The sequence below is a fragment of the Marmota monax genome, unplaced genomic scaffold (genome assembly GCF_021218885.2).
Source record: "Marmota monax isolate L192 unplaced genomic scaffold, Marmota_monax_Labrador192_F-V1.1 WCK01_AAM20220418_F8-fsc00038, whole genome shotgun sequence".
Lineage (NCBI taxonomy): Eukaryota > Metazoa > Chordata > Mammalia > Rodentia > Sciuridae > Marmota > Marmota monax.
In genome coordinates, this window is record NW_026692498.1 from 12421994 (window position 1) to 12449430 (window position 27437).

Below are 27437 nucleotides of genomic sequence, written 5' to 3' on the forward strand. Positions count from 1 at the left end.
CTATGAATTCCATTCAAAGGCAGAGCTCCTACCCTCTCCCAGCTCAATCCTGCTTTAGGTAGAGAGTAGTGAAAACAAAATGGGCAAGGGGTGTCTATTTCCCCCACTTAATGCTTTTATCAGTCAAGGAAAATCTTGTCTGCCCCTGTGATCTCTCACCATTTGTGACTTCCGAGGAATGGCATCTGTTGTGGGCTGAATTGTGTCCCCCAAAAATGTGCTCAAGTCCTAAACCTCAATCCATCATCGGAATGTGATCTTATTTGGAGACAGGGTCTTTACAGAAGTAATCAAGTTAAAATGAGGTCATGGGGTGGATGTAATAAAGTCTGTTAACTCTTTGGACACAGATTCAGCGTGCAGGTCCATCAAACTGTGAATAGAGTCCTCTCAATACTTCCACAGGCATGACGAGTCTTACCTGCTGCTATTACTTGAGACATTAATTTTCAGGGGAAGGCGACACGCAGATTTATTATGATTTAAGCACAACAGACATCAGTCTCCATTTGCTAATCCCATTTGTGTCCTAGGAGCTTGGATAAGGATCTTCTCTCATTCCAATTATTAGACAGCTTCGGGCTCGTAAAAATAATTGACCCAACACTCTCCCAGAACGGTGACACGTTATTTCACCGTAACTTGACTAACTTAAGCTACTGTCCTTTCCCTGGGATCGCTGGGCTCACAGATCCTGACTCGGCTGTTTTTCTGTGGTGTGACCCCGAGAAAGGCAAATCCTTTGACTCTAGGGATGGAATCGGCAAAGCAAGGATGACTTACTCGTCTCGGGGAATTGTTGGGAGGACTAATACAACAGGATGTCCTCGTCTGACACACTGCAAGACCCTTAAACGGTAAACCAAAGACCGGTCCCTGGTATCTTCCTAAGGTGGTTCCCCAGGGTTCCCCTCGAGAAGGGGCGTAACGCAGTAAGTAGTAAGGAGCTGACTGCTAAGCGAACCCCAGGATTGAACGGTGAGGTACTCAAAGGAGAACACTCAGAGCCCTTCCGCCTTCGGAAAAGACGCGGGATTGGGTAGAATACCGCCACAAAGCCAAGAAAACGCGCGCAAGTTGCTGGACGAGACTCATATTGACCCGCAGACAGCAGCGCCGGAACGAAGCTCCCGGGCTCGGGTTTCTTCCCTTCCGGCGGGACTCTGTGCGGAGTGGACCTGCGTGGACACAACTTCCGGTAGGGCTAAGCAGTATCCTGAGCACATGAACTTGGCGCTAAGGCGCCGCTCCGGACCCGGGAGAACGAAACTGTGGTGGTAGCGGAGGGAACCTGGCTGCCCGCGACCATGTGGAGGCTGCTGTCTCGCGCCAGTGCGCCGCTCCTGCGGGTGTCCGTGTCAGGTCAGAAGTCCCTTTGGGTCCCTAAAGAAGACTTCCCCCTTCTCCCCCGCCCCCCCGCGCCCTCCAGTGTTGCCTCTTCCAAATCCAAAAAACTGCTAGCTACGGCTGGTTGGGGGCTGCCCTTTTCCGCCGCCACCTCCGCTCTAGGGTTCCGTACCAAAGGGGCACAGCCATGTGGCGGGGTGGCTCCCGGTTGACTTCTTCAGGGAAGCCTGAGCGCCCATTCAATGGAACCCTCTAGACGATGTTAAAAGTACCTTTGGCCCTGCCTTTGTCGCCTCGTTCAACTTTATTTGTTTTTGTAGATCCTAGGGCAGCCCTGCCCGCCAGTGCTGGCCTAAAGACTCTGCTTCCGGTGCCATCCTTTGAAGGTGAGAGTTTGTCCATCACTTTCCTCTTGGTCTTTTCTCTGATGGAACCCAGTAGAAAATAGAAGACATTGGGTGTCCTTGTGCCATCTGTCCCCATTCACTCATTCAGTAAATAATGCGTTGAAGGCATACTATATTGTCGGTGTTCTAAACACCAGAGGTAAATAACGAGGGGCCATAAAAGTTCCCTGCTCTTAATGGAGCAAAAAGCCAGTGGGTGGTTCCCCTATAGCCTATTCTTGGTATGTGGCCCATGGTCCAATCAGCCAAAACTAATTGGCCTCAAATTTGGACTTTCGATGTTCTCTCCAAAGGTGATTGCATGTATGCAATCATTTAACAATATTATGTAAAGTGCTAATGTATTAAATATAAAAGTTTACAATAAGCCTCAGTTTTGTAAACTAATTTGCCATTCTTTTTTAATATACGGAAATCTCAGAACAATTAAAGGCATGTGGCTATCTGAAGGTCTTCAACGTGTAATTGTTAAACCACTTTATGTTCTGGGAAGTACATACTGACTTGCAGTCAAAAGCATTACCAAGTTCATTTCTAGCTGCATGAGAAAGCTGGGAGGCAGCTTTTATAACCTGGAATAGTGATAATTTTATAATTCCACTGATAATTATATCAAATATCATTCTTTGAGGTCTCCTCTGTTTTATGATTCCATCATGGAGCCATACTTGTTTTACTACTCAGATTTTTTTTTACATAAATGACAAGATGTTTGATTCCCTACCCCTCAAATTGCCAAGGAAAGAGGATAAAGAAGTCAAGTGTCTGGTCTGAGGTTGTGCCCATCCAACCTCACCCAGTACACTGGGGCACAGATTAGGAATTGTGCAGGTCTCAGCATAACAGCCTCTACATATATCAAAGACAGTACATTGATTGATAAGATTCCTAAGTTGTAAGTTTTCCAACAAAAACGTGGCAGAGATGAAGAACTTAGTTATTTTTATATGCAATAAAATATGCTTTTATCCCATTAATATCCAGAGATGCAGTAAACTATTTTTTTAAAAAAGAATCATATTGTCTGGCTTTGCTGTTTTAATTGGATAGTCTAGACCAAATTACAAAACATCTCCAGGCCTAAGGTTCTTCATCTATAAATTAGAGATTAAAAACACTTTCTACCTTAAATTATATTTCTTGACCTGGGTGATAGTGATGTATTTGTCTCATGCATTCACTTTCAGATAGTTAACTGACCTTTATGTGTGTTAAATGTTTAAAAAAAAATACCAAGGCTATAAAAGTGTTGTGAAGATTAAGAGAAATAATGATTTCCAAACAGTTCCTTTAATAGGTGTTAACCCCTGAGTGGGGTTAAAAAATGCACATTAGCTTCAAGGTTAAAACTTTGCTATCTTCAAAGACTTAGAAGCAATTGTGTTAACCATTGTCAATAGCTGGAAGAATGCAGTTTTACTAAATGCATTCACAAGAAGAATGTAATATTTCTTTGGAATTATTATCCAAAGGTAACTCCTTAAGAGTTACCATTTACTGTTATAACTCTTTCTAGAGATATGTAGCTTTACTTACTCTTGGTTGTCTGTGTTCCTTTTAGATATTTCCATCCCTGAAAAGTCCAAGCTTAAATTTGTTGAAAGGGTACCACTTGTGCCAAAAGTAAGAAGAGAACCTAAAAATTTGAGTGACATACGGGGACCTTCAACTGAAGCTACTGAGTTCACAGAAGGCAATTTTGCAATTTTGGTGAGTGAAGGAAGCTACAGATTAAAAACAAACAAAATTTTCAAAGTCTTCAATTCTAGTCTCTTCCTCCAGTCTGTATTAGAAGTGCCTCACAGGGATGCCACATACTAGCTGCCCTTTAAACAGATGTATAGAGGCTACTAGGTACCCTGTATACATATATCTTTTTAAATGTAGAATGAAAATACAGTGGTTCTCCCTTATCTATGAAGGATACATTCCTAGTATCCCACTGGATGCTTGAGGCTATGGATGGTGCTGAACCCTATGTACAAGCATTGTGATACCATGACAGTGCATCTAATAACCTAGAGGGCTACTGAGTGACTAATAGATGGCCTAATTAGCACAGTTACATACTGGACAAAAGATAATTCATGTCCAGGTGGAATGGAGTGGAAAAGGATATCTTGATGCTCAAAACAACGTGCAATTTAAAAACTCATGAATTGTTTACTTCATATTTTTTCATTTAATATTTTCAGACTGTGGTTGACTGTGGATAACTGAAACCACAGAAAGAGAAACTATGAAGGAGTTGGGGGAACTACCATAATATAAAAGCAGGAGAGAGACTAATTTGCCCAGCCAGACCATGAGATATCTTCAGACTCTTAGTAAAAATAAAACTATCCACAACTTCAGCTATGAGGCAGCTGTTCCTTTATTTGTTGAGTAACTTCCATAAAAACTAATTGAGTAGCTGTACAAACAGGTGCACTGGGCTTTGTTTCATCCAGCAGGGAGACATTTCAAAGTTCATCAGCCTGCATGAATAGCCCCTGCTGACCTCTTAGAACCTCATGCCCACTTCTCCAGCCACCCTGACTTTTACTCCCATTCAGCAAGCTCTTCACTTTGTCAGGTCTTTACATAAACTGTTCCTCTACCTGGAACTCATTCTCTTGCCTTAAATAGTTTTTATTATTTTGTCCTCAGCTTTAAATGTCACTTCTTCAGAGGCCTACCCTGGCTTACCACTGGAATGGGTCTACCATACTCTTTTATTACCATATGCTAGTCTTTTCCTCCATGGTACTTCTTAGTAAGAACTTACATTTTCATATGTATCTTTGAGGCATGGTTTCTAAAAAAGGGAGACATAATAAAACCCACTAAAGACATCTAAGTTCCCATGTGTTTCTAATTCTCTCATTTACTTTTAGGCATTGGGAGGTGGTTATCTCCATTGGGGCCATTTTGAAATGATGCGCCTGACAATCAACCGCTCTATGGACCCCAAGAATATGTTTGCCATATGGCGAGTACCAGCCCCTTTCAAGCCCATTACCCGCAAAGGAATTGGACAGCGCATGGGGGGAGGCAAAGGTGCCATTGATCATTATGTGACACCCGTGAAGGCTGGCCGCCTCATAGTCGAGATGGGTGGGCGATGTGAATTCAGAGAGGTACAGCATTTCCTGAACCAGGCTGCCCACAAGTTGCCCTTCCCAGCAAAGTCTGTGAGTCGTGAGACCCTAGAGAAGATGAGGAAAGATCAAGAAGAAAGAGAACGTAACAACCAAAACCCCTGGACCTTTGAGCGTATAGCCACTGCCAACATGCTTGGGATTCGGAAAGTACTGAGCCCATATGACTTGACCCAGAAGGGGCGATACTGGGGCAAATTCTACATGCCCGAACGGGTGTAGTGAGAGCACAAGGAATGTATGCACGTGAGCTGCTGAGAGGGGGATCTGCACTTTTCTTCTCTACAGCCTGACCATTAAAGACTCCGGGTATGTCTTAGGTTATATCTAAGAAGCAGTGTGTTATCTGTTTTTTTAAATTAGAGTGTAACCTGAGGGTATAACTTCTCATTGGTCACCTTTAATCCCTTAAGAAATTAAGAATGATTATTAAAAACAAAGTTCTTGGTTCTCGTGGATTGTGAAATAAATGTCTTCAGGAATGAAACAGATGTTCGCATTTCATCACTCATGAAAGTCTGACTTAAAATGTCCGCCCTTGCTTTTCATGTGTACACACTTCAGGAACTAGTTTCCATGACATTTACTAGTTAGAGATACAAATGTTTTTGGAGTAGTAACAAAGAAAATAATGACACTTAATAGGTTAATGGATTCAAGAGATATTTATTGGTGCCATCTACCCATCTTCTTTGAATCTGGAAAGAGGGGATGTTGGACAATATGACAAGGAACATAGCTTTTAGCAAAGGAACTTAAAAGTTGAAATTACATGGTGCCTCCTAGTCTGGAGGTCTCAAGGAGGGGAGTGTTAGGCTCTTTGTGTCTCTGCAGGATTAGCACAGTGCCATATGCCATCTGGCACACAAATTACCACTGCTGGGTGAATGAGGACCCCATGTGATTCAAATTCCCACGGTTCCAGCACCCTGTTTATAACAAGATTAATCCATATTTCAGAGCTAGCCAGTTATAGCCCCTATTCAAACTAAAGGAAACACAAATTACAAGAAATGTTAAACCATTTGCTTTTGAAAATTAATAGAAAGCACACTGATAAAAATGTCATTTTTATCCCATTTTCTTAAAAAAATTACATCTCCAGAAAAGAAAATAAGAATTTATCACCGACTTTCAGAAGTGCACATCTGCACAGTTGGGTGGTCCTCAACAAGTCATGTACTATGAATTTTTAGTGATCCTTTTGCAGTGTAATCACTAAGTAAATCATTCATATTGGAACTCACATATACATAGTTTTTAAAGGGGAACAGAACAACCTTGAGTTGGACACAGCCTCTGGACCACTTCTGTGCTGGTGCATTCCAACCAACAGTTTCAGCCTGCGATACATACCACGAAGAAGTAAAGCAAGCGACCACTTACTCCTCCTTTCTTACCTCACACTTCACCTGTTTGTGTGGACTACAGAGCATGGTATGTTGACTGTTGGAGGTTCAGTCTTGATATAAACATGTTGCTTTTGTTGGAGGTCTATTAGTGAACTGCCATCCTGCAACCAACCATCTTCTTTACGGAAAGAGGCTACTAATAGGACTCCACCATCACCACCCACCCACACACACAAAAAAAAAACGGGGTGGGGGGGGGCTGTTAAGTGTATCAGCCCAGTGGCTGTCAGCTTTCACAGCTTCTGACAATAAAAAAAATAAGTAAAAAAAATTTTAAAAGGTTCCCATTGATGCCTTTAAAGAGTCAATCCCAAGCACTCATCCATGAGTGGAATCACAACTTAATAATAGATCGCTGAGTCAGCAGATATTTGAGCACCTGTGAGTGGCAGGCACTGTGCTAAGCACTGGGGACAGAGCAGTGAGCAAGACAAGGCCTGGTACCTCCCAATTTGAAGACTACTGTTGGACCCTGAAGAAGGAAGAAGATATATAGTTGGTCAAGGGTGAGACCTAGAAGAGCCTTAAAAGCAGAAGTAACAGATGTGCTGATCTTAGTTCACAGAAGACCCTGTTGAACTGGGTGTGCTACAGGAACTGCCTCTCCACAGCCATCCTGTTGGTGTGGGCTCCAGTCGTCATCTCCTAAGCAGGTACCCATTATGCCTATTGATGTACCCTGCAGGCCCTTCCTTTAAACCATTTGCCTAACCAACTACATATTGCTGTGCCCTCTGTTCCTTCATTCCTTCCCCCTCCCATTTCCATATTTGCATACATTCTCCCTTTGCATAACGTAATAAGTAGTTGATTGATGCTTTGTGTCATAATAAGTTGCCTAATGGAAAGAGGTGTAGCTGATGAGGAGTCTGCAGTGAAGTGATGACCCCACAAAGGTGGGAGAAGGATTGGAAATGCCACGAAGATCCATCTGTGAGGGCAGAAGGAAATAACAGAAGAATGGAGGGGGAAAATCATAGATTGTAGAGCATGGTATTTTATTTTCAAATAACTCCCTCTTCAGTAGGGGTAAGACAATATTCACAAGGTTATACTATCTTATCCTAACCCCAGTTCAGGGTCCACCTAATGCAAGAGCTAATTCTTTCTCATTCTGCCATTCCCAGACACCAAGGCTCAATTTTTACAGCAGGAATCAACAATTTGACCTGTACAAAGCATTCTGCTCCCAGGTGCAGTTATGGGACAGATTTCTGCCTCCTTTCTTCCTTGCTCTCCCACTGACTGCTACCAGCTCCACTCATTTTTATCTGAAACATCCTTTTCCTTAGTTTACTCTTTACCTATTCTAGCACCTCATCACACACAGATTAGGGAAACTGGCAACAAACAGTGAATGCTCCCGAACACAAGAGTGTTTAGTGAAAGCAGACCTGACCCTCCTCCCCGATGACAGCTCACCTTTTTCAGGAAAATATGCTCCCAATGGTGGAAGCCAAGATGATCACAAGGATAACACAGCAGATCATGATCATGATCTTCTTCTGCTCATCCAGACAAGGAAAGAAAAAGCACATGAGCAATGACATCACTGTGAAGGAGATAGTTCTGACTAAAGGAAGACTGGTGCCTCTGAACATGGAGGAGGGTACAAAGGGAAAAGGAGCAGCAAAAGGGAAGAGTGATGGATCTGGCTTCTGGAACCCGGAGTGTTCACAGAAAAATAGCAAGGTGCTCTGAACGAATGAACAAAGTCTTTTGTGGGCAGGACCTCAACTCTGAAACTCAAGTGCAGTTACACTGCATTCTTTGGGAGTGAAGCCACTTTCAAAAACTTGAACTTTCTAAACCACCAGAGTCCCAAAACCTGAACAGAAACCACCACATGGTGGCACCAGATCACCAAGTGTTTGCAGGGAGATAAGAGACAGAACTGATTTGCAATCATTAGAAAGTCATTTATTTTTAAATTAGCAATAAAATAATCAAATTTACATTTAAAAAATACAAAAACCCTTCATGTGTTGCATTCCAAACTTTAAGCCCCAGGCCTCAGTCTCAGATGACAGTAAAAGCCTGAGATTACAGCCTGTCTTCTAACATCATAGCCATGGGGAGAAAGGCATCCCTGTGGCTCTGTCTGAGTGCTGGGTAGTGAGAAGTGAGGAGCCTTTGCACAGGAAGCTAATAGGCAGTGTCTGGATCAGGGTGCTTTCTCTTCCTTAGAAAGCATTACTGTCAAAGCTGAAATACAGCTAGTACCCAAAATCAGGGAGACTGACAGGGATCTAAGGGGCTACCTACAGCTTAGCAGTCACTACACGAAAATTTCCTGGCTGTTGCTTCCTCTGTGACAAGAACTGGGGAAAACAAAGAACCTGTCAAGCTCATTCACCCAGTAGCAGGTAGTCTCCGGTCTCTCCCAACTAACTCCATCTAAGACAGGACATCCCATAGGTCATGTGGATTGCTGTGGGATGTTCTCAGGGAAAGCCTAGTGGAGGCAGCAGATAGGGAGAGGTGTCAAACCATTACACCTGTACCTGCTGCACAGAAACCAGAAATCAACTCAGTCCTCAGTCTGAATATCTCATTTGATTCTCCCAGTTCTCTTCTAGAAAACAACTTTGTTGATGACATAAGATGATCATATTTCTACAATGATTCATTTGCAGGTAAACAAAAGCAACTTATCTAATTTTTAGTCTAGCTCAAAAAAGTTTTTTTTTTTTTAATTTTTGAGGTTATAGTATCTTTCTTTTCTAGTTTCCTATTTCCTGAGAAACAGACACATATATATATACATGCATCTCACATACACACTTTTAAAAATACACCTGAACACATGAGTGACTGAACACTCAGCCTCATGAAACCTTTTCAGAGTCTGAGACTCTAGCACCTTGTCCCCAGCCCAATTTTAAATCCCTGGTTAATTTTGGCCTCAGGGCAACAGCTTCACAAAGAGTCACTCCAAAGGTGAAAAGCCAGTTTCCAAAATTCATAGGGAAACAAATATTCCAAATCCTCAGCCTTTGAAAATGGCAACCTCAGATGACTATCATCTTGGTCCCGCTTTGAGTAAACATGAGAACACAACCTAGAGAAAGACCAAATTGGCCCCCAGGTTGATCTTATTAAAAGCTTAATTTGAAGTTGAATTTCAAGCAAGTCAACTTTTTGGACCAAAATGGCATCTGCCAGTCACTCATGTTTTCAGGACCGACAGGACTGGCATCCTGCCATGCAGAAGTCTCCCATCTAAACCCTATTGTTGCCAAATTTAGAAGAATCCATCTGCTTTGTTAAAGATACTACCCTAGAAAAATACACTGTAATTTCTGGGAGTATACTCCATGAGGTAGAAGATGCAGCACCTTGGGATAGTCTCACATGGGATTTCCAAGGTGCAAGGCATAATTTGACACACCACAGAAGGGAAAAATCTGGGTCAGTTCATATGGTCCAGGAGGAAAGGTACTTCAGTTGCTGGGGCAGGAGTTGGTTTTGAGGAGAACTTGGGGTTGCATCAGGAAGGTTAGATTCCTCCAGGGCTAGATTGATTGCTGAGTCAGGTCCAAGGATGGTTACAAGGAAACAAAGGAATGGGTTCCCTTTGCTCTCAGGAAGGCCATTCAGACTCCATTCCCATCTGAAGATAAAGGTGGTCCCACCAGGCTGGAATGAAATCAGGTTCTAAGAGAGGCGGGGAGAGGAGCTGATCAGCGTACCACATGAGGAGGAGGAGCAACAGGAGAAACCACTCACAACCCTGGAAGGTACAATGATCAGAAGCAACTGCAAAAGAATATAAAAAATACAAAAAAAGAAAGCCAACCAACAAACCCAGATAGGGCCTGGGATTAAATATTCCACTGCAAAAGAACAAAGATCCCAACTAAGGGAGCAACAGAAAGCAAATTCTGTGGGCCTTGTATAAGTCTGTGTGAGAGAGACAAGCTGTCACAATATTGGGAAGACTTGGGTGGGGGCAATCACTGCTGGCTAAAAACATCAGTTCTCTGGCTCCCCTCTTGAATACTAGGTTCCAGAGCCTTCTGGTACTCAAATTTCTATGCCCTTTAGAAAGCAGAAGGGCAAAATGAAAAGAATATGGGAAAGTTCTAATGTCATATTATGACTGCTCCACCTTATAATCTACGTAAGCTTGGCCAATTTCTTAACTTCACTGAGCTTCAAAGAGTTTCCCCATCTAAACTGGGGATATTGATAGTATCTTAGAGCTATAGCTGATGTATGTCCAGGGAGCATAGTCCCAGCTTGCCTTCATTCCCTCCTATTCAGAGACCTCGTCCCCTCAGGTGGCAAGGATGAGGGTGTCCAAACCTAGGTAATGTAAGTGTTGACTTTGTTAGGGAATATGGAATGAACCATGAGGAGCAACTTTTCAGCAAATTAGCATCTTATAGAAGGGGTTAGTCAACTAGAAACAATGTATTAGTCTCCTATCCATGAGGAGTCACCTCAAAAATGATTCATTTACATTCAGGACTCCTGGAAATGGGCATGAATTTGCAAGGGGCACCATGAATTTGGAAGGCATCTATCAACCAAGGATATGGGAAGATAGCTATCACACCTTTTTTTAAAAAAAAAAAAACAAAAAAAAACATCTTTTCCAATGAGATAGTTAAGATTCAGGACAAAACTCAATATCTTTACAGTCAAGAAGCCATCAAGGACTACATGGCACATGTCAGAAAAAAGGAAAAAAAAAACCACCAATAATTAAGTGCCTCTGAGAAGCCGGTCACCTAGCTACTGTTTCTCTCTCAAGAAGAGGTATGTTTAGTGATATGATTAATAATCTGACTTTCAGACCTGCTCGTCACAAGGGAAAAAGAGGAATGAAGAAACACACTGGAACTAAGTACAAAAACACGAAGGGGCAGCTCTGGGTCTCAATAAGGAAGTATGCATCAAGTCTGAAAAATGTTTCTCTCTATTACCTCAGAAACTCAACTTCTGTGAATTTACAATGAGGAAGAAATAAAAAGGGGGGAAATGTTACATAAGGTTAGTCACACTGCGTTATAACAAAAAAATCAAACTCCAATGTTGAGAAAGTGTTAACTATTTGAAAGCATATCCACAATCTCATGTTGAAGATTAGATTTACAAAGAGATTTGTGTGGGGGACGATCCTTATGATTTTGTCACTGGGCACAAATAATAGATAATATAGTTTGAACTGTATAAAACTGAGTATGTGTGTGAACATGCTACAGGGTTACTAGCAATAACATTAAAGCTATTTTCATTTCTTCTATACTTTATAGGCTTTTTAAAAAACTACACATGCTACATTTTATTCAGAAAAAAAATCTTAAAAGTCACAGAGTCTTCATAACTAGATCATTCTGTCATGCTAATTGCTACTTAATGATCAGCCCTATCTTTTAAAAACAAATTTTTAAGAAAATTAATAGCACTGATTTTAAAGTCACTCTGAAAAATTCTCTAGACTTTGTAGACAATGATAAATAGCTACCTTATTTTACAAAGACAAAGTAAAATGTAGTAAAGAATAAAGAACTCTCCTAGATCCACTATTAGCTGTGTGAACTTAGTGCTATTCAACTTTACTTCTCTTTAAGACTCAATTTCTCTAAAATGTGCACATTAGCACTACCTATCCCATGAGAGTATCCTACAGATTCAATGATCCACGGACAAGTTGTGTAGTATATTGTTTGCTACAACTCAGTACTTGGGAAATGTTAGCTATAACCTCATTCAAGATCAGACCAGTCAGCCACAAACAAAACTACAGGATCCAAACCCCAATACAAAGCTTCATTCACAGTGACGAGGATATAGAAAGCAAAGCCCAAGAGCTGTGTAGGAATTCAGAAGACAGACCCCAGATCCAAGACACAGACTCCCTCACATCCACCTGGGTGTTAATGGGATGCTCAGGTATGCCGGGAGACACTCAAGAGAAAACAGAAGACAGGGACAGTTTAAAGAACAGGAACAAAAGGAGACCTGACCCATCTGATGCAGCCAGATCTGAGAAGAGAATTTTAAGGAGATGAAAGTATCCACAGGCTACCAAAAGTTTTAGAAAATTCATTATGCCCAAGGACAGTCATTAGAGGAAGGAAGAGGAATGTGAAGTCCCAGGCCAGTTTCCTCATGGGAAGCCAGTTCAGAGTCCCTGAGAACCACCCCTTTACTTACATTTCAGTGCAGCAGCCCCGCAGGCCACTCATTACAGCCCAACGGAAAGTCCAATAATCAATGCTAAAATGCCCAGCAACACAACTACTATCACAATGATAATTATCAATTTCTGGAGAAGGGAATAAGACAAACAAAAACAAATCATTATTACAGGAAAAAAAAAGCAATTCATCTAAAACCCAACCCCTCTCATCTCTGATAGAAAGCATCTATCTTATCAATCCAAATTATCAGCTTACATCTCAGTAACACAGCCTTTGGGACAGGAGTCCCCTGTGTTTCTCCTTTGCTAGCAAAGCAATAAATCTTCTTTTTCCTTTTAAAAAAGAAGAAAGAAGAAAGAAGCAGCAGCAGCTTACAACTCTATATAAGGATATCAGTTAGGATATCTTAAATTACTTCTAGACTAACAATGCCAGCAGATGGAAATATGGAGCTTGTATTAGCTCTCAGTTCACACTACAGTCTTATAAATGTGGACAAATGTAGTAAGAGACACCACCATGGGGTCTCCAAGTAGCAATTATCCAAGACATAAAGTGACTAAGCATTCCTTTTTAAGGAGTATAAACACATTTTTATAGAGTCCTAATTTTTCTTTTTTAATACTAGGGATTGAACTCAGGGGCATTCAACCACTAAGTCACATCCCCAGCCCTATTTTGTATTTTATCTAGAGACAGGGTCTCACTGAGTTGCTCAGTGCCTCGCCATTGCTGAGGCTGGCTTTGAACTCGAGATCCTCCTGCCTCAGCCTCCAGAGCCACTGGGATTACAGGAATGTGCCACCACACCTGGCTTAATCCTAATTTCTAACTTCTTTTCATCTGTCCCCTAAAGTCCACCTCTACCTATCAGACCCAGTATACTGAATGGGTTCATCACATAAAATAACTTCCAGCTCCCTAAGTACCAGCATAAGCAATAGATGCAGTTGGAAGAAAAGGCATTGGAGAACAAAAATATCAGAGCCTATGAGAAATAAAATTAGTAAATGGAAGAAGCTCCCCAAACTGGATACCCACACTCAATGAGTAGAGCATCTTATAAGTCCTTGAGCAGCAAAGGCCCAGAAGAGAAGGCAAACACCAAGGTTTAGTGGAAAAAGCATGATTGGGATCTGAATCTGAGACCCAGCTCCTGTATTTACTAGATGACCTGAAGCCAGTTACTTAACTTCTGGCCCTCAATTGTTTCATCTAAAAGTAGAAAAAATAGACACCTCCACAGCTATGAGATATGTACGTAGCAATTAGCACAGTGCAAGGTATGAGACAGAGAAAAAGAAAAGTGGGCCGGGCTTGGGCTACTGGAGTGGAAGACAATGAAAAGAAAGAGTCAGAAGAACAGAAGAGGCAAGTGTAGTGTCTGAAAGGTTCATGAGCTACATCCAGGACAGGACTAGCAGCAAGACCTGGACCATGCATCTGTCCTGCAGAGCTGCCTGCTGAGCATGTTCTTGGGTAGAGAGCACGTGAGCCAGATCCATGCAAGGCACACTAGGAAGGAAGGGTGAGCAGCTAGTCTCTAGGAAAGGCTGAGGGAAGGAGGGTATGATGAGGCAAGGACAGAGCTCAAAGGCACGGGCCCAGAGACACAGGTGGGGGTGACCAGAGAGGAGAGGCAAGTACCACCAGCAGAGGATAAGGCGCTCACCCTCCGAGCTTCACTTTGATACTTGACAGCCTTTTTGGTATCTGCCACGGCCCGCTCCACAAAGCCCACTGATTGGTCCATGTTGTTCTCAATCCGGTCAATCATGGTTCCCTTTCCCCAGGTGCAAGAGGAGGCAGAAACAGAGACAGGAGGAGGGAAGAGAGAAAGAGCGAGAGACAGCAAACAAAATGGACCCTTCTCTGAAGGTAGCAGGAGAATCTCACCTTTCGGGCCTGACCCTGATATTTCACAGCTCTTTTAGTTTCGTCTCGTGCCTTCTCCACATGGTCCACTGTGTGCATGACATTCAACTCTATGTTATCTAACATCTCGCCCTGCAGAGAATAGACACTAGTCACACCCAGTTAACCTGTCCAGAACAGCCCTAGCCACTTAGAACCTTTAGGGAAGAGGAGCATCGAGAAACCTTGAAACTCCACCTTCTGTAGGTCACATCTTGCATTTCCCATGTGACTACCTATACTTCGCAGCCTTGATGGGGGTCACTCATTCAAGGGACGTTCATTGAACTACTTCTCTATAACCAGCACTGTGCTGGACATGTGCAGCAGACTGTCTAGATGCCTGTTAACTACATATGAATATACTCTTGAGGGATCCCTCACCCATATCTCTCTCTCTAAATTAAGTATATGGGGAGGAGCTATATATCTCATGTTTTCAGAGTATCACCAGGGTACTGGCCTCTTCCTGGTCATTCAGACCTGAAAGTTCATTCAGCACACACTGACCTTGCTCAATATTGTAGAGTAGTGCCTGGCACACAGTAGGTATGCAATAAGTATGAGGTTGGAAACATTTGCTTTCTCCAAGAGAAATCCCCAGGTCCCTAAGGTCAGACAGCGGGTTTACCCAAGCTGTTTGGGTATATCTTCCTTCCTAGATGGTTGTTTCATAATAAGATTCTCAAATGTTGCCCAACTATTACTTCCTGACATGGATGTTTGGCCATTCTGGTTAATTCCTGTGTGTCTGAGAATGGAAATTCCCCTCATTTCCCCAGGACTTCCTCAGTGTAACCCCATCACGTTTGGCCCACTGTGAACAGAGCAAGGCACTTACCATCACTTGAATCTCAAACCCGTTCCTCGGCAAGGCAGTGTGGGGTGAAAAAAGAAAGTGGGGAGGAAGGGACTTGAGAAATGGTCTCAAAACCAGAAGGAGGTGGGGGTAAGAATTAGGCCCAGAGCAGAGAACTGATGTCAGAAATAGCTAGACACACTCAGGCTTCACCTAGGTTTTGCACTGTCTTCCTAAGAAGCAGTCTCCAATCCTATCCAGGTGGCAGAGCATCTGGAAATTCCTGGTAAACGTGTCACAGCACTATGACCCTGTGGCATATATATCTGTGTCCTAAGAGTTCGGGACCATCTGGTGCTGTGACACTAACCCCACATGCAGGTAATACAGAATTCAATCCTCAGCACCCTACCAAACTCAGCACCCTGAGTTTTCCAAGATTTTCTGTTCTTATTCTTTTACTATTTTTTCCCTTATGTTTGTTCTTGTTCCTTAACAAAAAAATTGCCAAATTTTCAGAAAAACACAGGTTAAAAAAAAAAAAAAAAGAACAAAATCCTCTTTAGGTTTCACTAAATTGTCACTATTAACTGGATAAAAGAACACATTTTCAACGTCATTAGTCTCACATGAGGAGACTGTTTAAGCCATCACCAAGAAGCCCTATCTCTAATTTGAAAAAAAAGAAGAAGGAGGGGCTGGGGTTGTGGCTCAGCGGTAGAGCACTCGCTTCGCACGTGTGAGTCTCTGGGTTCAATCCTCAGCACCACATAAAAATAAATAAGTGAAGTAAAGGTACTGTGTCCAACTACAACTAAAAAAAATATATTAAAAAAAAAAGAGGGAAAAAAATCCTGAGGCTGGGTGAACTAGGCATTTGATATAACATATCAGACTCTGTGTCAGCTAGCAATGACTGTGAAGTCAAGTAACGGACAAGAAAGATAAGGCTGAGGCGGCCCAAGGCGCCAGCATTTGATGAGAATGCGCACCTCCTTGAGCTATGGAATTCTGCTCCTGTTATGCAGTTCCCTGGTTCACCCTTCCTCACCTGACTTCCACTACGCCTTTCCTCCGCTGTTCTCAGGGGAACCTGAGCTTTCCTCTCCTCCGTCCCTGCCAGTTACCTGGTTCTCCACCAGCATGGCGATGTCCATAAACATGTCATGAAGTTCTTTAATGCTGCTCTCCAGCCTCACAATGTCCTTATGCCGCCCCTCGATCTCACTGAGGGCTTGCTTGGAAATCTGCGAGTCGATGATCTGCAACAGGCCACACAGACAGGCCATCAGCCTCCCCTGCAATCAAGGCTGCCCCTGCAGCTGCCCTCATACACACCCAGGTGGGCTCCTCACATCCCCTATGTCCCTGCAGCTGCAGCTTATCCTGTGTTTGCTAGGCCAGGTGAAGCTTCCCAGGCCACATGACTCACCCCAGAAGTGAAGATGGCAGGGTTGCCACTCTCTAGCATCTCCTCCAGCTCCTCATCTGTTGTCTTTTTGCCAGCTTTATAACAAAAGAAGTAGAGCATCAATTTCAAGATCAAAGCACAACTCCATTTTTAAAGTTTCCTGAAAATTAAGAATCTGGTTGCTTCATTCTAAAGACCAGGATCTCTACAACACTGCCCCCAAAGCCTCCCGATGTTTTTCTTCTGATTCCTCCCCTCATCCAATCCATCCATAACAGAAATAGCAGCTCCTTTCCTAAAGTACAGATCATGGTGCTCACATCACTTCCCAGTTCGGGCTGTGTACTAACCTCATGCTCTACGCTACAGACTACAAGGCCTTCCTTACAATGTACAGTTCACGGGAAGCCTTCCCTCGACCATCTTAACCTTACACTGCCACTCCAAACACACCCTTTTTCCCAGACCCCGGATGGCCTACAACCTAAACACACATGCATGCCTGTTCATACAGTTCATCCCACTTGAAGCACGCTCACCCTGCAGGGGGCCCTGCCTTCCATATCACAAGTTCCTAAAGGGCACAGCTTTATGCATGTCCTTATTCCTCATGGCAACCTGCACCACGCTCTTATTTCACAAATGTGCTTTGCTACTTGACAGCAAAAACGAGGGGAAGCAGGTGCGTGCTTCCCCTCTAGGATGAAAAAGTGCTGGACTCCACTGGGATAAAATGACTTGGACCTGACAACCATGTGCCACCTTTCCCAAGATGCAGGATGTGCCAATGCTGTAACATCTGCTCTGAGATTGGGCACAAAATATCAAGCAGAAGCCACAAGCAGGGGTGCTTGCTGCTTGTTCTCCTATAGTGTCACAACCTGGAATGGACAATCACATAGTAGGAAAAGAGGGAGGAGGGTCACACGCCAAACCTTAAACACATACTAATTTCAAGCTGCCGCTGGATTCGCCCTTTGCTGCGTTCACGAAAGTCCACCTGAGCCTCATTGTACTTGGTCATCACCTCCACAAACTTCCGAGAGAGGACGGAGTGCTGTGGAAACAATGTTAGATGAGTATGTCCCCCGGAAGTGAGGGAGGGAAAAGGTGCACAACTGCTATAGAGCTTCTTCCCTTCCCCACCCCACCCCCCACAGCCTCGTCTACAGCAGCACTAGGCTGGGACTCAAAAGACCAAGTATGATATTTTTTTTTACTTCCTAGCTTGGATCACTGGATAAGTCTACTGCTATTCCAAAGCATGGTTGCAGTATCTGTCTATCCTCCTGACCTCACATGGTAATTAAGAGGCAAAAGGAGACCATCTCTGGGAATCCTGGAGCCCTACAACTACCTGGACTAGTAGAAGTTTTCTGGCACACCCCTGGCTTGTTTTCTAAAGCTGTCAGCCTCCCTTCCCACAGGTCATGCTACCGAAGATCCTTGAGTTCTTACTTTAACTTGTCACCTCAACTTTCTTTACTTATTGGTAGATACATTCTCTAGTAGCCCTGGATGCTTCAGCTCAAACCTTCATAACAACTTTTACTCCTTGCCTACCTCTCAGAAATACGCCTTATTTGTTTGCCTTCTGCAAAATCACCATTATCTCTATTTTATCCAAATCCACTACCACCAGGCAAATTCAGTCACGGTAAAACTGACTAGAGATTCACCAGCCTCTTGCTCTTCCTCACTTGTTTCCAGCTGGATACTTGTTCCACGGCCACTTGAATGTCATGCAGCTCCTGAAGGATACAGATGATCCCCCAAGTTCCTGGCTCCAAACTGAACTAATGACTAACAGTCTTTTCAAAAAAGACCTCAGTTTCTTTGCCTGTGAAACAAGGAGGCACTAACATTGCTTTGGGGAGTCTTGGGAAGTTCTTAAGGCCCCCCTTAGAGAAGGAGAGTGTGAGAAAAGGGCCCAAAGGGGCTGGACTCTAGCCATGACCCCTGCTTCAACCTGGATAGTTCAACTTTAGCAGTTTTTCATATCGAGTTCCAAATAAGAATTGTAATTTTTGTTAAAAAAGACTCCACAGCTTAAGAAAAAGAAAGAAAATAAGAATTGGAGAAGATGATTGTCAGATCAGGGACAACTTTACCTGAGATTTCCGAATCCGAAGGTCTGCTGATGAGCGGACTTCATCTTCTTCAATATGCCTCTCCATGCCTGGAATGAGAAGAAGGTCATTCCGGCAATGCAGCTCCTCTTCTTTCTAAGAAACATACCTCCCCCGCATGCTCACACACAACACCCATGAAGGGGGAACGACAGGGAGGAGTAATCCTCAAGGTCAGCTCATGTGAGCCACAGACCTGCTTTCATTAGCCTTTACCACACAATACCAGGTCTGAGTCTTGGTCACCAAGAGACTAGCTCAAATCCTTGCCCTGCTGCTGACCAGCTCTGTGACTTTGGGAAAGTCACTTATACTCTCTTATGTTTCATTCTCTTGTTTATAAAATGACACAAATGCCAATACTAGTTGAGTATCCCTAACCTGAAATGCTTAGGAGCAGAAATGTTTTGGATTTCAGATTTTTTGGATTTTGGAATATTTGCCTGCACACAATGAGATATCTAGGGGTTAGGACACAAAATTCTTTTCTCTCTTACACACCTTATAAACACAGCCTAAAGGGTTTTACATCATATTTTTAGTGCATCTGTTTTTGGACTGGGATCCTTCACATAAAGTCAGGTGTAGAATTTCTTACTTGGGTCATGTCAGTGCTCAAAATGTTTCAGATTTTAGAGCATTCTGGGTTTTGGATTTTCAAATTAGGGAAGCTCAACTTGTACATTCCTCACAGGACCAACGTGAAGGCTAAATGAGAATGCACATAAAGTGCTTATTAGCACAGCGGTAGCCACACTATCATTATTATTTTTGGAAGCTGCTTCCAACAACCCCCTTTCCACACCCATTACAATAGTTACTGTAATTTATTTGGGGGGAAGAAATGACAAGCTAGGCTCAATGATTCTGATTTCTCATCTGAGCAAGTGCACGTACTCACCAAGTACTTTGAGCGAGCATACAGACTGCAGCCATGGAACTGTGGAAACCCTTTGTTCCCCAAAAGAATTGGATCTATGCTCTGAAATAGGTGGTGGGCAGCAATGGGAGGTGCCCACCAAGAAACATCTGTGAACTGAATAAATCCTGCGTGTATGTATGTCTAAAATTACTACTCCAATGTCGGCTGGGTGCTGGGGAAACAGAACCAATAAGAATACACCCATGGACTAAGCAAAAGGACCAGGCCAGTAGCTGAAGCACATTCCAGCTCCCATCTCCTAACTTCAATTCTGGACTCTTTCAACTACAGTCAAGATTCAAGAGAAGGGGACTTTCTGGGGCTGCCATAGGTCACTCCAGGGACAGTGCCCAAACCATAAGCAAACATGGACAAGTGGTCACTTCATCCAGGTGACTGTCAGTTCAGAGGAGGTACATGCAGGGAGCTGAGTGGATGGTGGCAGGGGTCAGCTTGTTCCCCTGTTCCCTTCTTACTCTTTAGTTTGTTCCGGACATTGTTGGCCCTTTTCTTGATCTCGGTTGTGAGCTGCTCAAGGTCATCCTTGGTTTCTGGGTAAACAGAGGAGGTAGAAGCCATTAGAAAAGGAAGGACTAACTTCTTTTACAACCATCAGCAAAGGGTGTGGGAGCTTAGGCACCCACTGCTCTCAACAGTATCATCCTAATGTGTTTCCCAGAGTCTATCATTAGAATCCGAGAGCGTGTGTTTAGAAAGCATTTTCAGGCTGAATGCATAGCTCAACGCTAGATCCTATGCATGAAGCCCTGGGTTCAATCCCTTGCAACCCCCAAAATTAATATTTGATTAAAATAAAAGGCATTCTCCAGTTACCATTTTCCAGATGTACAGAAGAAAATACCCAGGGTTTAAGCCCCAGAATCTGCTTTTTCAACAAACCTCCCCAAGTCAGTTTTGAGAACTTTTCTTTTGGAGGAAACCACCTGGTTTATGATGCGGGCTTAATCTCACAGGGTAGGAGAGAACTCTGCGGGAATTCTAGGTGAAAGAGATATCAGTCAAGGTTCATCAACTTAGAATGAAGCAAGTATTTTTGATACACCTACTCCATGTCCAGGACTATCCTGGGATGGATGGAGCAAAATAGATGTTAGCTATAACCATTCATTCAAAAACCGTCCTTGGCACCCCACTACAAGCTTGGAATGGGGCTAGAAACTAAGGAATCAGAAAGAAGATGCAGAATCCGCCTCCAAGGTGCTCGAAGTCCAGAGAGGGGTGGGAGCAAAATAAACTAACAGTCCTGACATACAGTTTGGAGTAGGCTGCAGTTCTGACGAGGTGGTTATAAAGGGCTCCCTGGCACAGCTAGGGATTGATAGGGATCTGGGAAAGCTTCTAAAGATGAGGAAAGTAGGACAGAGTCTCAAAGAAGGACTAAGGGTTAACCGGGTACTGAAGGTGATTGGCATTGGAGCCCCAAGGAGCAGGCACAACATGCAAGAGGGAATAACAAATATTTGGAGAACAGAATTTAGTCTGACTAAAGTATAAGTAACATGGGAACATGCAGGGTGGGAGAAAAGGTGGAGAGGAGGGCAGGAACCCGACCAGCACGACTCCCATATGCTCTGCTAAAATGTTCCAACTTTAATCTTGAGGTAATAGTCATTGAAAAAAAGTAGAGTGAAATGACAGAATTGGGCTTGCCCCTGTTCTTAAGGAACAGGAAATGGAGCCCTAAATTTTACTCTCAAAATGTATTCCCCCTACTATTAAGAGGAACAAAAGTTTGCCTCTGTGGTGGTTTAAAAAAAAAAAAAAAAAAAAGCTTAGGAACAGGAGTCCTGTGAAACTGAACCCTACGTGACCACCTCATGGGAAAGGTGGACTTGATCTGGTGGGATTGAGAAAGGGGGCTGGGAAAGGCATTTCAGGTGGAGGAAATAGTATAAATGAAGGCAGAGACGGGGGACAGAGCATGGAGTATGTAGGAAGCAGTAAGAGTCACTGCCAGCCACAGGAGGGTCCAGCTGGAAAGCAGAGGAGAGACTGGGTAAGTGGTTCAAGAGGGACCATAAAGGGAAGAGCTGACGGCTGGGCAGTGAGAACTCAGATAAGGTAAAGAAATCAAAGAGGTGATATGATGTGGACATTAGTCCAGGGTGATGTGGACACCTCCCTGCTGTTCACAGAGGTGAGGAAAACAGGAATGCCTCTGCCCCGATGCAAAAGGTCACCACTGGGTGACTCAGCTGAGTAAACACTCACTTGGCTCTGGAATTGGTGCAGAGAGAATGATACTGTAGAGTTTCTTTGCTTCCTCCACATGCTCTGAGATCTTGTCAATGTTGAGCCGAGTCTCCTCAATCTACAATCAGAAAGACAATAGCCTTCATCATCAAAGAGAAAGACTACATCCATGGCTGAGGTGAATGCTTAGCAGCGCTTACTGGTGACACTGTCACCCGGTGGGCTTGGGGAAGGAGATGATGACTTCAAGTCTTAGCTGCCCAGTGAGCACCCTTTCCATAGAGAGAGAAACTAGTCTCAACAGAACGGTCATTAAAAATCCATCCTCCTTCTCCCTGAAAGGGAAGTGTTCACCCCTCTTGAATGGCATGGTTCAGGCCAGAGTCAAGAAGATCAGGAAAATCCATGAGAACATCAGAGGGAAGATACCAGCAAACCTCATCAGGCAGATCCCTCCTTAGCCCAAAAAGTGAGGACAGAAAAGGGTGGGGGTGGGGAGAAGAAAAGGAAGAAGCGAAGGGCAAGGAAAATACTTTGAGAGAGAAGAAGAGGAAGAAAAAGACAGAAACAGATAAAGATAACAGATGGAGAGGGGAGAGAGAAAGAGAATGAACGATGGTTGTCTCAGGAGACAGCAGAGGTTGTCCTGGGCACGGGTTCCAGTGAAAGATCTCTCAACCCAATTCCCGCAGCTGATCAGGGCTCAGAAGCTAGGACCATGGACCATTTCTGTGCATGTTAAAGTTCTAGATTGTTCAACGGGGTGTCATGAAATATTTCCGGCAGCACGTCACTCCTGGACAGAACACCATCACCAGGCACCGCCGTGTGCACAGTAAGTGCTAACTTAGCTCCCTCCTCAAGGTACACAGCCCCTCTTCAGTGCAGGGAGATGTACAGAGAGCAGCACCCACAGGGTCTATCTACCTCATCCCTCAGCATGCAGCAACCAACAGAAAGCTTGTAAACTGACAGGCAGGAGGATCTTAACATCTGGATACAACGAGAGAACAACTCCATGTACATGCAGCTCCCAGTGTCCCTTTCCTCCAGGAGATGATTTGCCCCTTTTTTAAAAACCTGATCACAGTTTTCCAAATTGGACAGAAAATAGAAGAAATGTAACTTGAGCTCTAACCCTTAAATTCATTCATATTTTTGCCACTGAAGCAAGGAGTATTCCCCTCCATGAATATTTTGGCTCTAATGTATCACAATTTGACAACAGAATCACTTGCTTAAAGATGAATAAAATTTCAATGTAAGATCATCATAGTGTAGATGTACATTTAGGTAGCTACCTAAATATTTGTGAAGATCTTTAACAGCTGACTAAATAACTTACAAGACTGTATTAGTAGCATTATTCAAATGAGGAAACTAATGCTTAAAGAAGTTACAGGTCACACAGCTGGTGGTAGAGACAGCACCCAACAGTTCCCTCCAGGATCCATCTGGGATCTTTGTCCATTTGATCTCAGACCTTTTTTAATTCTCTACACTGTTCTAGTAGAATCTCAAGCCTACTCAACTTTAAAAAGGGCCCATGTTACCATCATGAATACTGGTGGTTTCTAAAGTTATAATCACATCCAGAAATTTCCACCTGTTCTTCCTTTTTCTGTCACTCAAATGCAGGCTCCTCCTACAGCTCATAAAATGGCACAAGTTTCCACTTCCATCACATGGATGTTTGCGAAAGAAACTACACGGTACTCACGGGACTGAGAAAGACGTTTTTCTAGAACAAAATGCGCTAACCAATTTAAAATTAGTTTAACAAAATTTTAACAAATCACAATACCTTAGATTTGCATGGCCAATGGACCAGTTATCTTACAAAATCTCTTCTGGAAAAATCACTTAATGAACTTAAGAGTGCCCTGGCCCAAACATTGGTCAATAGTTCAAAGCAAAGACAGGACTTGGGAAGTTGCTGGAATGAGTCTGCAGAGCCTCAGGTTCAGAGTCACTTCAGGCCTACGGAGACTGGATGGAAGATGCTCATCCAGCCCTATGGACAGGAGTGTTGGGTCCTGCATCCTCCGTCCTCTCCCTGCCTACTGGACATCCCAGGCCCCAGGAGCATACACCACGCCCCCCCAGTCCTCACCCACTGCACTGCTCTCTCTTCTATCCTCATCAATTCACCATTTGGAAGCATTTGATTTCACAGCGCTTTAGTGAGTTCACCAAGTAATCACAAACCTCTCTGGGTCTTCAGGATGTGACTAATCCCAGAGGATTTTTTTGTTGCTGTTGATTTTTCCCCCCTGAACTGAGTGTCATTGTTTTTTCTTGGAAGTGCTGGTTTTTCTCAAAGATGACTTTCTGGGTATTTCACAGAAGCAGCTACATGTGATTTCCTTTTGTGCAGTTGCCAGATAACCAGAAAATTATGAGGAGAATGGGGGAGAGGAGAGACCTAGTAGGAAATTGACAAGTGCCAGATCTAAAAGCCTAAGAGCTCTTTGTTTGGAGTTGAGCATGCTGACATTCCCTGCATGGTCATGTACTTATAAACTAGAATTGACTGAACACACGCTTATCAGAAACAACTCTGGCCCTTCACAGTACTTCTGTGAGGTCACCATCACTATCTCCTTTTCATACACAAGAACTGAGGCTCAAAGAGGTAGAGAAACATACTCCAGGTCGTGCTACAAAAACAGGCAAAACTAAGGTTTAAACCCAGCCATCTATTAGGTACCAAACCCTGTCTCGTGAATCAGGTAAGCCTGCAAGAACCACTATAGAAGGCTCCTCTTCTCTCCCTGGTCCACGTGCATTCCACTTACATCAGGTTAACATGCATGTTCAACCCGTGTTTTGTGAGACTGGTTCAGCCACATTTCACAGACATCATGTGCCTTACTTCTTTGTCCTGAAAAATTCATTATAGAGAGCTTTTTACACAATGAGCTTTCAAGAAACACTGCTGATGGAGGGAACCAATCCAAAAGTGGGTTTGTTTGTTTGTTTTAATCACCATGTTTTGGTTTTTGATCACCATGCTACAGCTAATACGTTTCCAATGCCTTCTGTCAGTAATATGGGACTCCAGATAACATAGGATTGAAGAAAATAAGTTATCATCAAACAGATTAGGTTCAAGTTTTGGCTCCATCTTTCAGCATTTTTATGACCTTGACCACGCTTAGGTCAAATTCTTAACACAAAATACACTCCCACTCCCACACCATGCTCAATAAATGTTAGATGATGACTGATATTTTACAAAAGTTGCCAGCAATTTCCGTATATTTACTATATGCCAGCCACAAGCATGTCTCGTTTAATCCTTTAGACAATCGTAATGTTAACAAGGCACTGATGTCATCGATAGCCACTCAAGGAAATCTAAAGGCAGCAAGTCAATCACTTGTTGGGTGTTGCCAATTGTAATAACCATATTATACTAACCACTATCATCTAGCTAAAAGGAAGTACTTATTTTGAAGGCATGGATGGCCTTTCTCTGGACTTAATTAACCAGTAGGATCCAGGTAGGCGATGAAAAGCAGAGGAAGTGCTGCTTTGGAAACTAGCAGGTTGCATGGTGGAAGATGAAGCAAAAAGCTTTGTTTCTGGTCCTAGAATTAGTCTCTACTTCCCCTAAATGCCCCTGTATCTTGTACCTTTAGGTGGGTATTAATTCATGCATTTTTATGTACTGAAAATTTAACTTTGTACCCATTCTAAGATGACAAAAGTAGCATGGCTGTAGTCAAATAAATGATCCCTCCTTTTTACAATTCATACACCTTTACTTTTCCTCAAAAATAATGGCATAAACCAGGTGCAGTGACGCACGCCTGTAATCCCAGAGGCTTGGGAGGCCAAGGCATGAGGATGTCAAGTTCAAAGCCAGCCTCAGCAATGGTGAGGCACTAAGCAACTCATTGAGACCCTGTCTCTGAATAAAATACAAAACAGGGCTGCGGATGTGGCTCAGTGGTCGAGTGCTCCTGAGTTCAATCCCTGGTATCAAAAATAAAAGGCATAATCCAAAACAATCCTTATATTTGAGCTTCTCAGTCAAGTCCTCTGGATTTGTTAAGTTTGATTGACTGACTGACTGATTTTTGGTACTGGGGACTGAACCATGGGGTGCTCTTCAACTGAGCTCCATGCCCAGCCCTTTCTTCCATTTTATTTTGAGACAGGGTCTTGCTAAATTGTCCAAGCTGGGCTTGAACTTATGATCCTCATGCCTCAGCCTCCGGGCAGCTGGGGTTACAGGGTGCACAACCACGCCTGGCCTTGCTTCTTTGCTTTAGAAAACAAACACTGTTGAGAAGGGAGGGAGAAGTCACCTTAGTCAAACAAGCAACAAACAGTCAAGTCCCGAGGGGGTTTTATAAAGACTGGGACTAGTGTTTCAACTTGTTTTTTTATGAATGAAAAGAAAAGAATGATCTCAGAGTTATATTGACCAGCAAAAACAAGTTTTCTTAGACCATAATCTCAAATTAAGTATATCTGGGGTTTGCGTTACTCAAAATTCAGTCAGGAAAACAAAAACTTATGTAATTATTTGAGCCAAAATAATACAGGGAGTTTTTCACACTGGGAACAAAGGCTAAAAAGCCCAACAGAGGATGGTGAGGCACTCTGAAAACAAGCAGCAACAGCTGGAGGCACAAAGAAGGTGGGGCCACGAGAGCCTGACCTTGGTGGAGTCCACCAGAACTGGGGCCATGGAGGCAGAGTCTGGGGAGAAGACACAGCCAGCACTTCCCTGTCCAACCTATTAGTATTCCTATAACAAAAATGCCCTAGACCTGATGACTTCTACAACAAGCACACACTTCTCATAGTTCTGGAGGCTAGGAAATCCCAAATCAAAATATGAATGGGGCGAGCACAAATATTCACTCCCTAGCACTGCCCTCGGTCGAACATACCAAGAGCAAGTTGGTGAAGGAACCTGCAAAACATAATTCTCTGCAACAGAGAACAGAGCACAGGAAGGGTGGGTGATAGGCCTGAGAGCACACAGGCAAATGCCTGGCCGGGGCTTCCTGCCTGACTACAGAAAGAGACCAGAAACGAAGAGCGTGCCCGCTTGCCTCGTTTGGTCCCTATCATCCAAATATCCTATTTAAAATGCTAAAAATATTTAACCTGCTGAGTGCGATCTAATGCTTAGATTTCTTATTCCAACCACTTGGAGATTCTTAGTTCTAACAAAAATCAAGCTTACTAGCAAATCCCTATGTTTCAAGACTGGTCACCTGGCAGATCCTCTAGCCAGGCATTGCTCCAGTTTCCCACCCCACCTTGGACCCCCCTCTAGGCTCTGTAGCACTTTGCCCACACTCTCTAATCCTGACTTGGACCTCCTCCAGAGCTGGGACGTTGGGTTTCTCATCTTTGACTACTTGATATCCACCACTGTGTCTGTCAAGCATGGATGTCACTCAGTAGATGTCTGTTGAATAAATAAATGAACATAAGCAACCTCAAGAGACAAACATGCTTCATATACTCCTGTAAAACAGTCTCCAATTTTTTTAAGTGCACCTATTTTGGATTCACTGTTTCTTTTATACACACACACACACACACACACACCAGTGAATTCATG

General features: G+C 43.3%; 2 protein-coding genes and 1 long non-coding RNA gene across 6 annotated transcripts in view; 1 reads left to right on the forward strand and 2 right to left on the reverse strand.

The window, feature by feature from the left end:
* Positions 1-1196, reverse strand: part of LOC124093275 (uncharacterized) — a 54467-nt gene extending 53271 nt beyond the window's left edge. For both annotated transcript variants that reach the window (XR_009226886.1, XR_006851898.2), the window contains exon 1: positions 160-1196. This is a non-coding gene — a long non-coding RNA (uncharacterized LOC124093275). The remainder of the gene's footprint in view (positions 1-159) is intronic.
* Mrpl16 (mitochondrial ribosomal protein L16) lies at positions 1179-5381 on the forward strand. Its single transcript, XM_046445673.2, has 4 exons — positions 1179-1362; positions 1668-1733; positions 3316-3464; positions 4631-5381. Exons 1-4 carry the CDS (start codon positions 1308-1310, stop codon positions 5114-5116), a joined length of 756 nt encoding a protein of 251 aa, XP_046301629.1. The 5' UTR covers positions 1179-1307; the 3' UTR covers positions 5117-5381.
* A 159-nt stretch (positions 5382-5540) lies between these two features.
* Stx3 (syntaxin 3) overlaps positions 5541-27437 on the reverse strand; it is a 42754-nt gene continuing 20857 nt past the window's right edge. For 2 of the 3 annotated variants that reach the window (XM_058579592.1, XM_058579591.1), the window contains exons 3-10: positions 21866-21965; positions 20110-20184; positions 18694-18761; positions 17531-17639; positions 16604-16677; positions 16299-16433; positions 14355-14465; positions 5541-9963 (exon numbers count right to left, since the gene is read on the reverse strand). In XM_058579592.1, the coding sequence (XP_058435575.1) occupies positions 9724-9963; positions 14355-14465; positions 16299-16433; positions 16604-16677; positions 17531-17639; positions 18694-18761; positions 20110-20184; positions 21866-21965 (912 nt within the window). In that variant the 3' untranslated portion in view covers positions 5541-9723. Of the gene's footprint in view, positions 9964-12471; positions 12584-14354; positions 14466-16298; positions 16434-16603; positions 16678-17530; positions 17640-18693; positions 18762-20109; positions 20185-21865; positions 21966-27437 lie in introns of all 3 variants that reach the window. The other variant, XM_046445669.2, reaches the window with a different exon arrangement.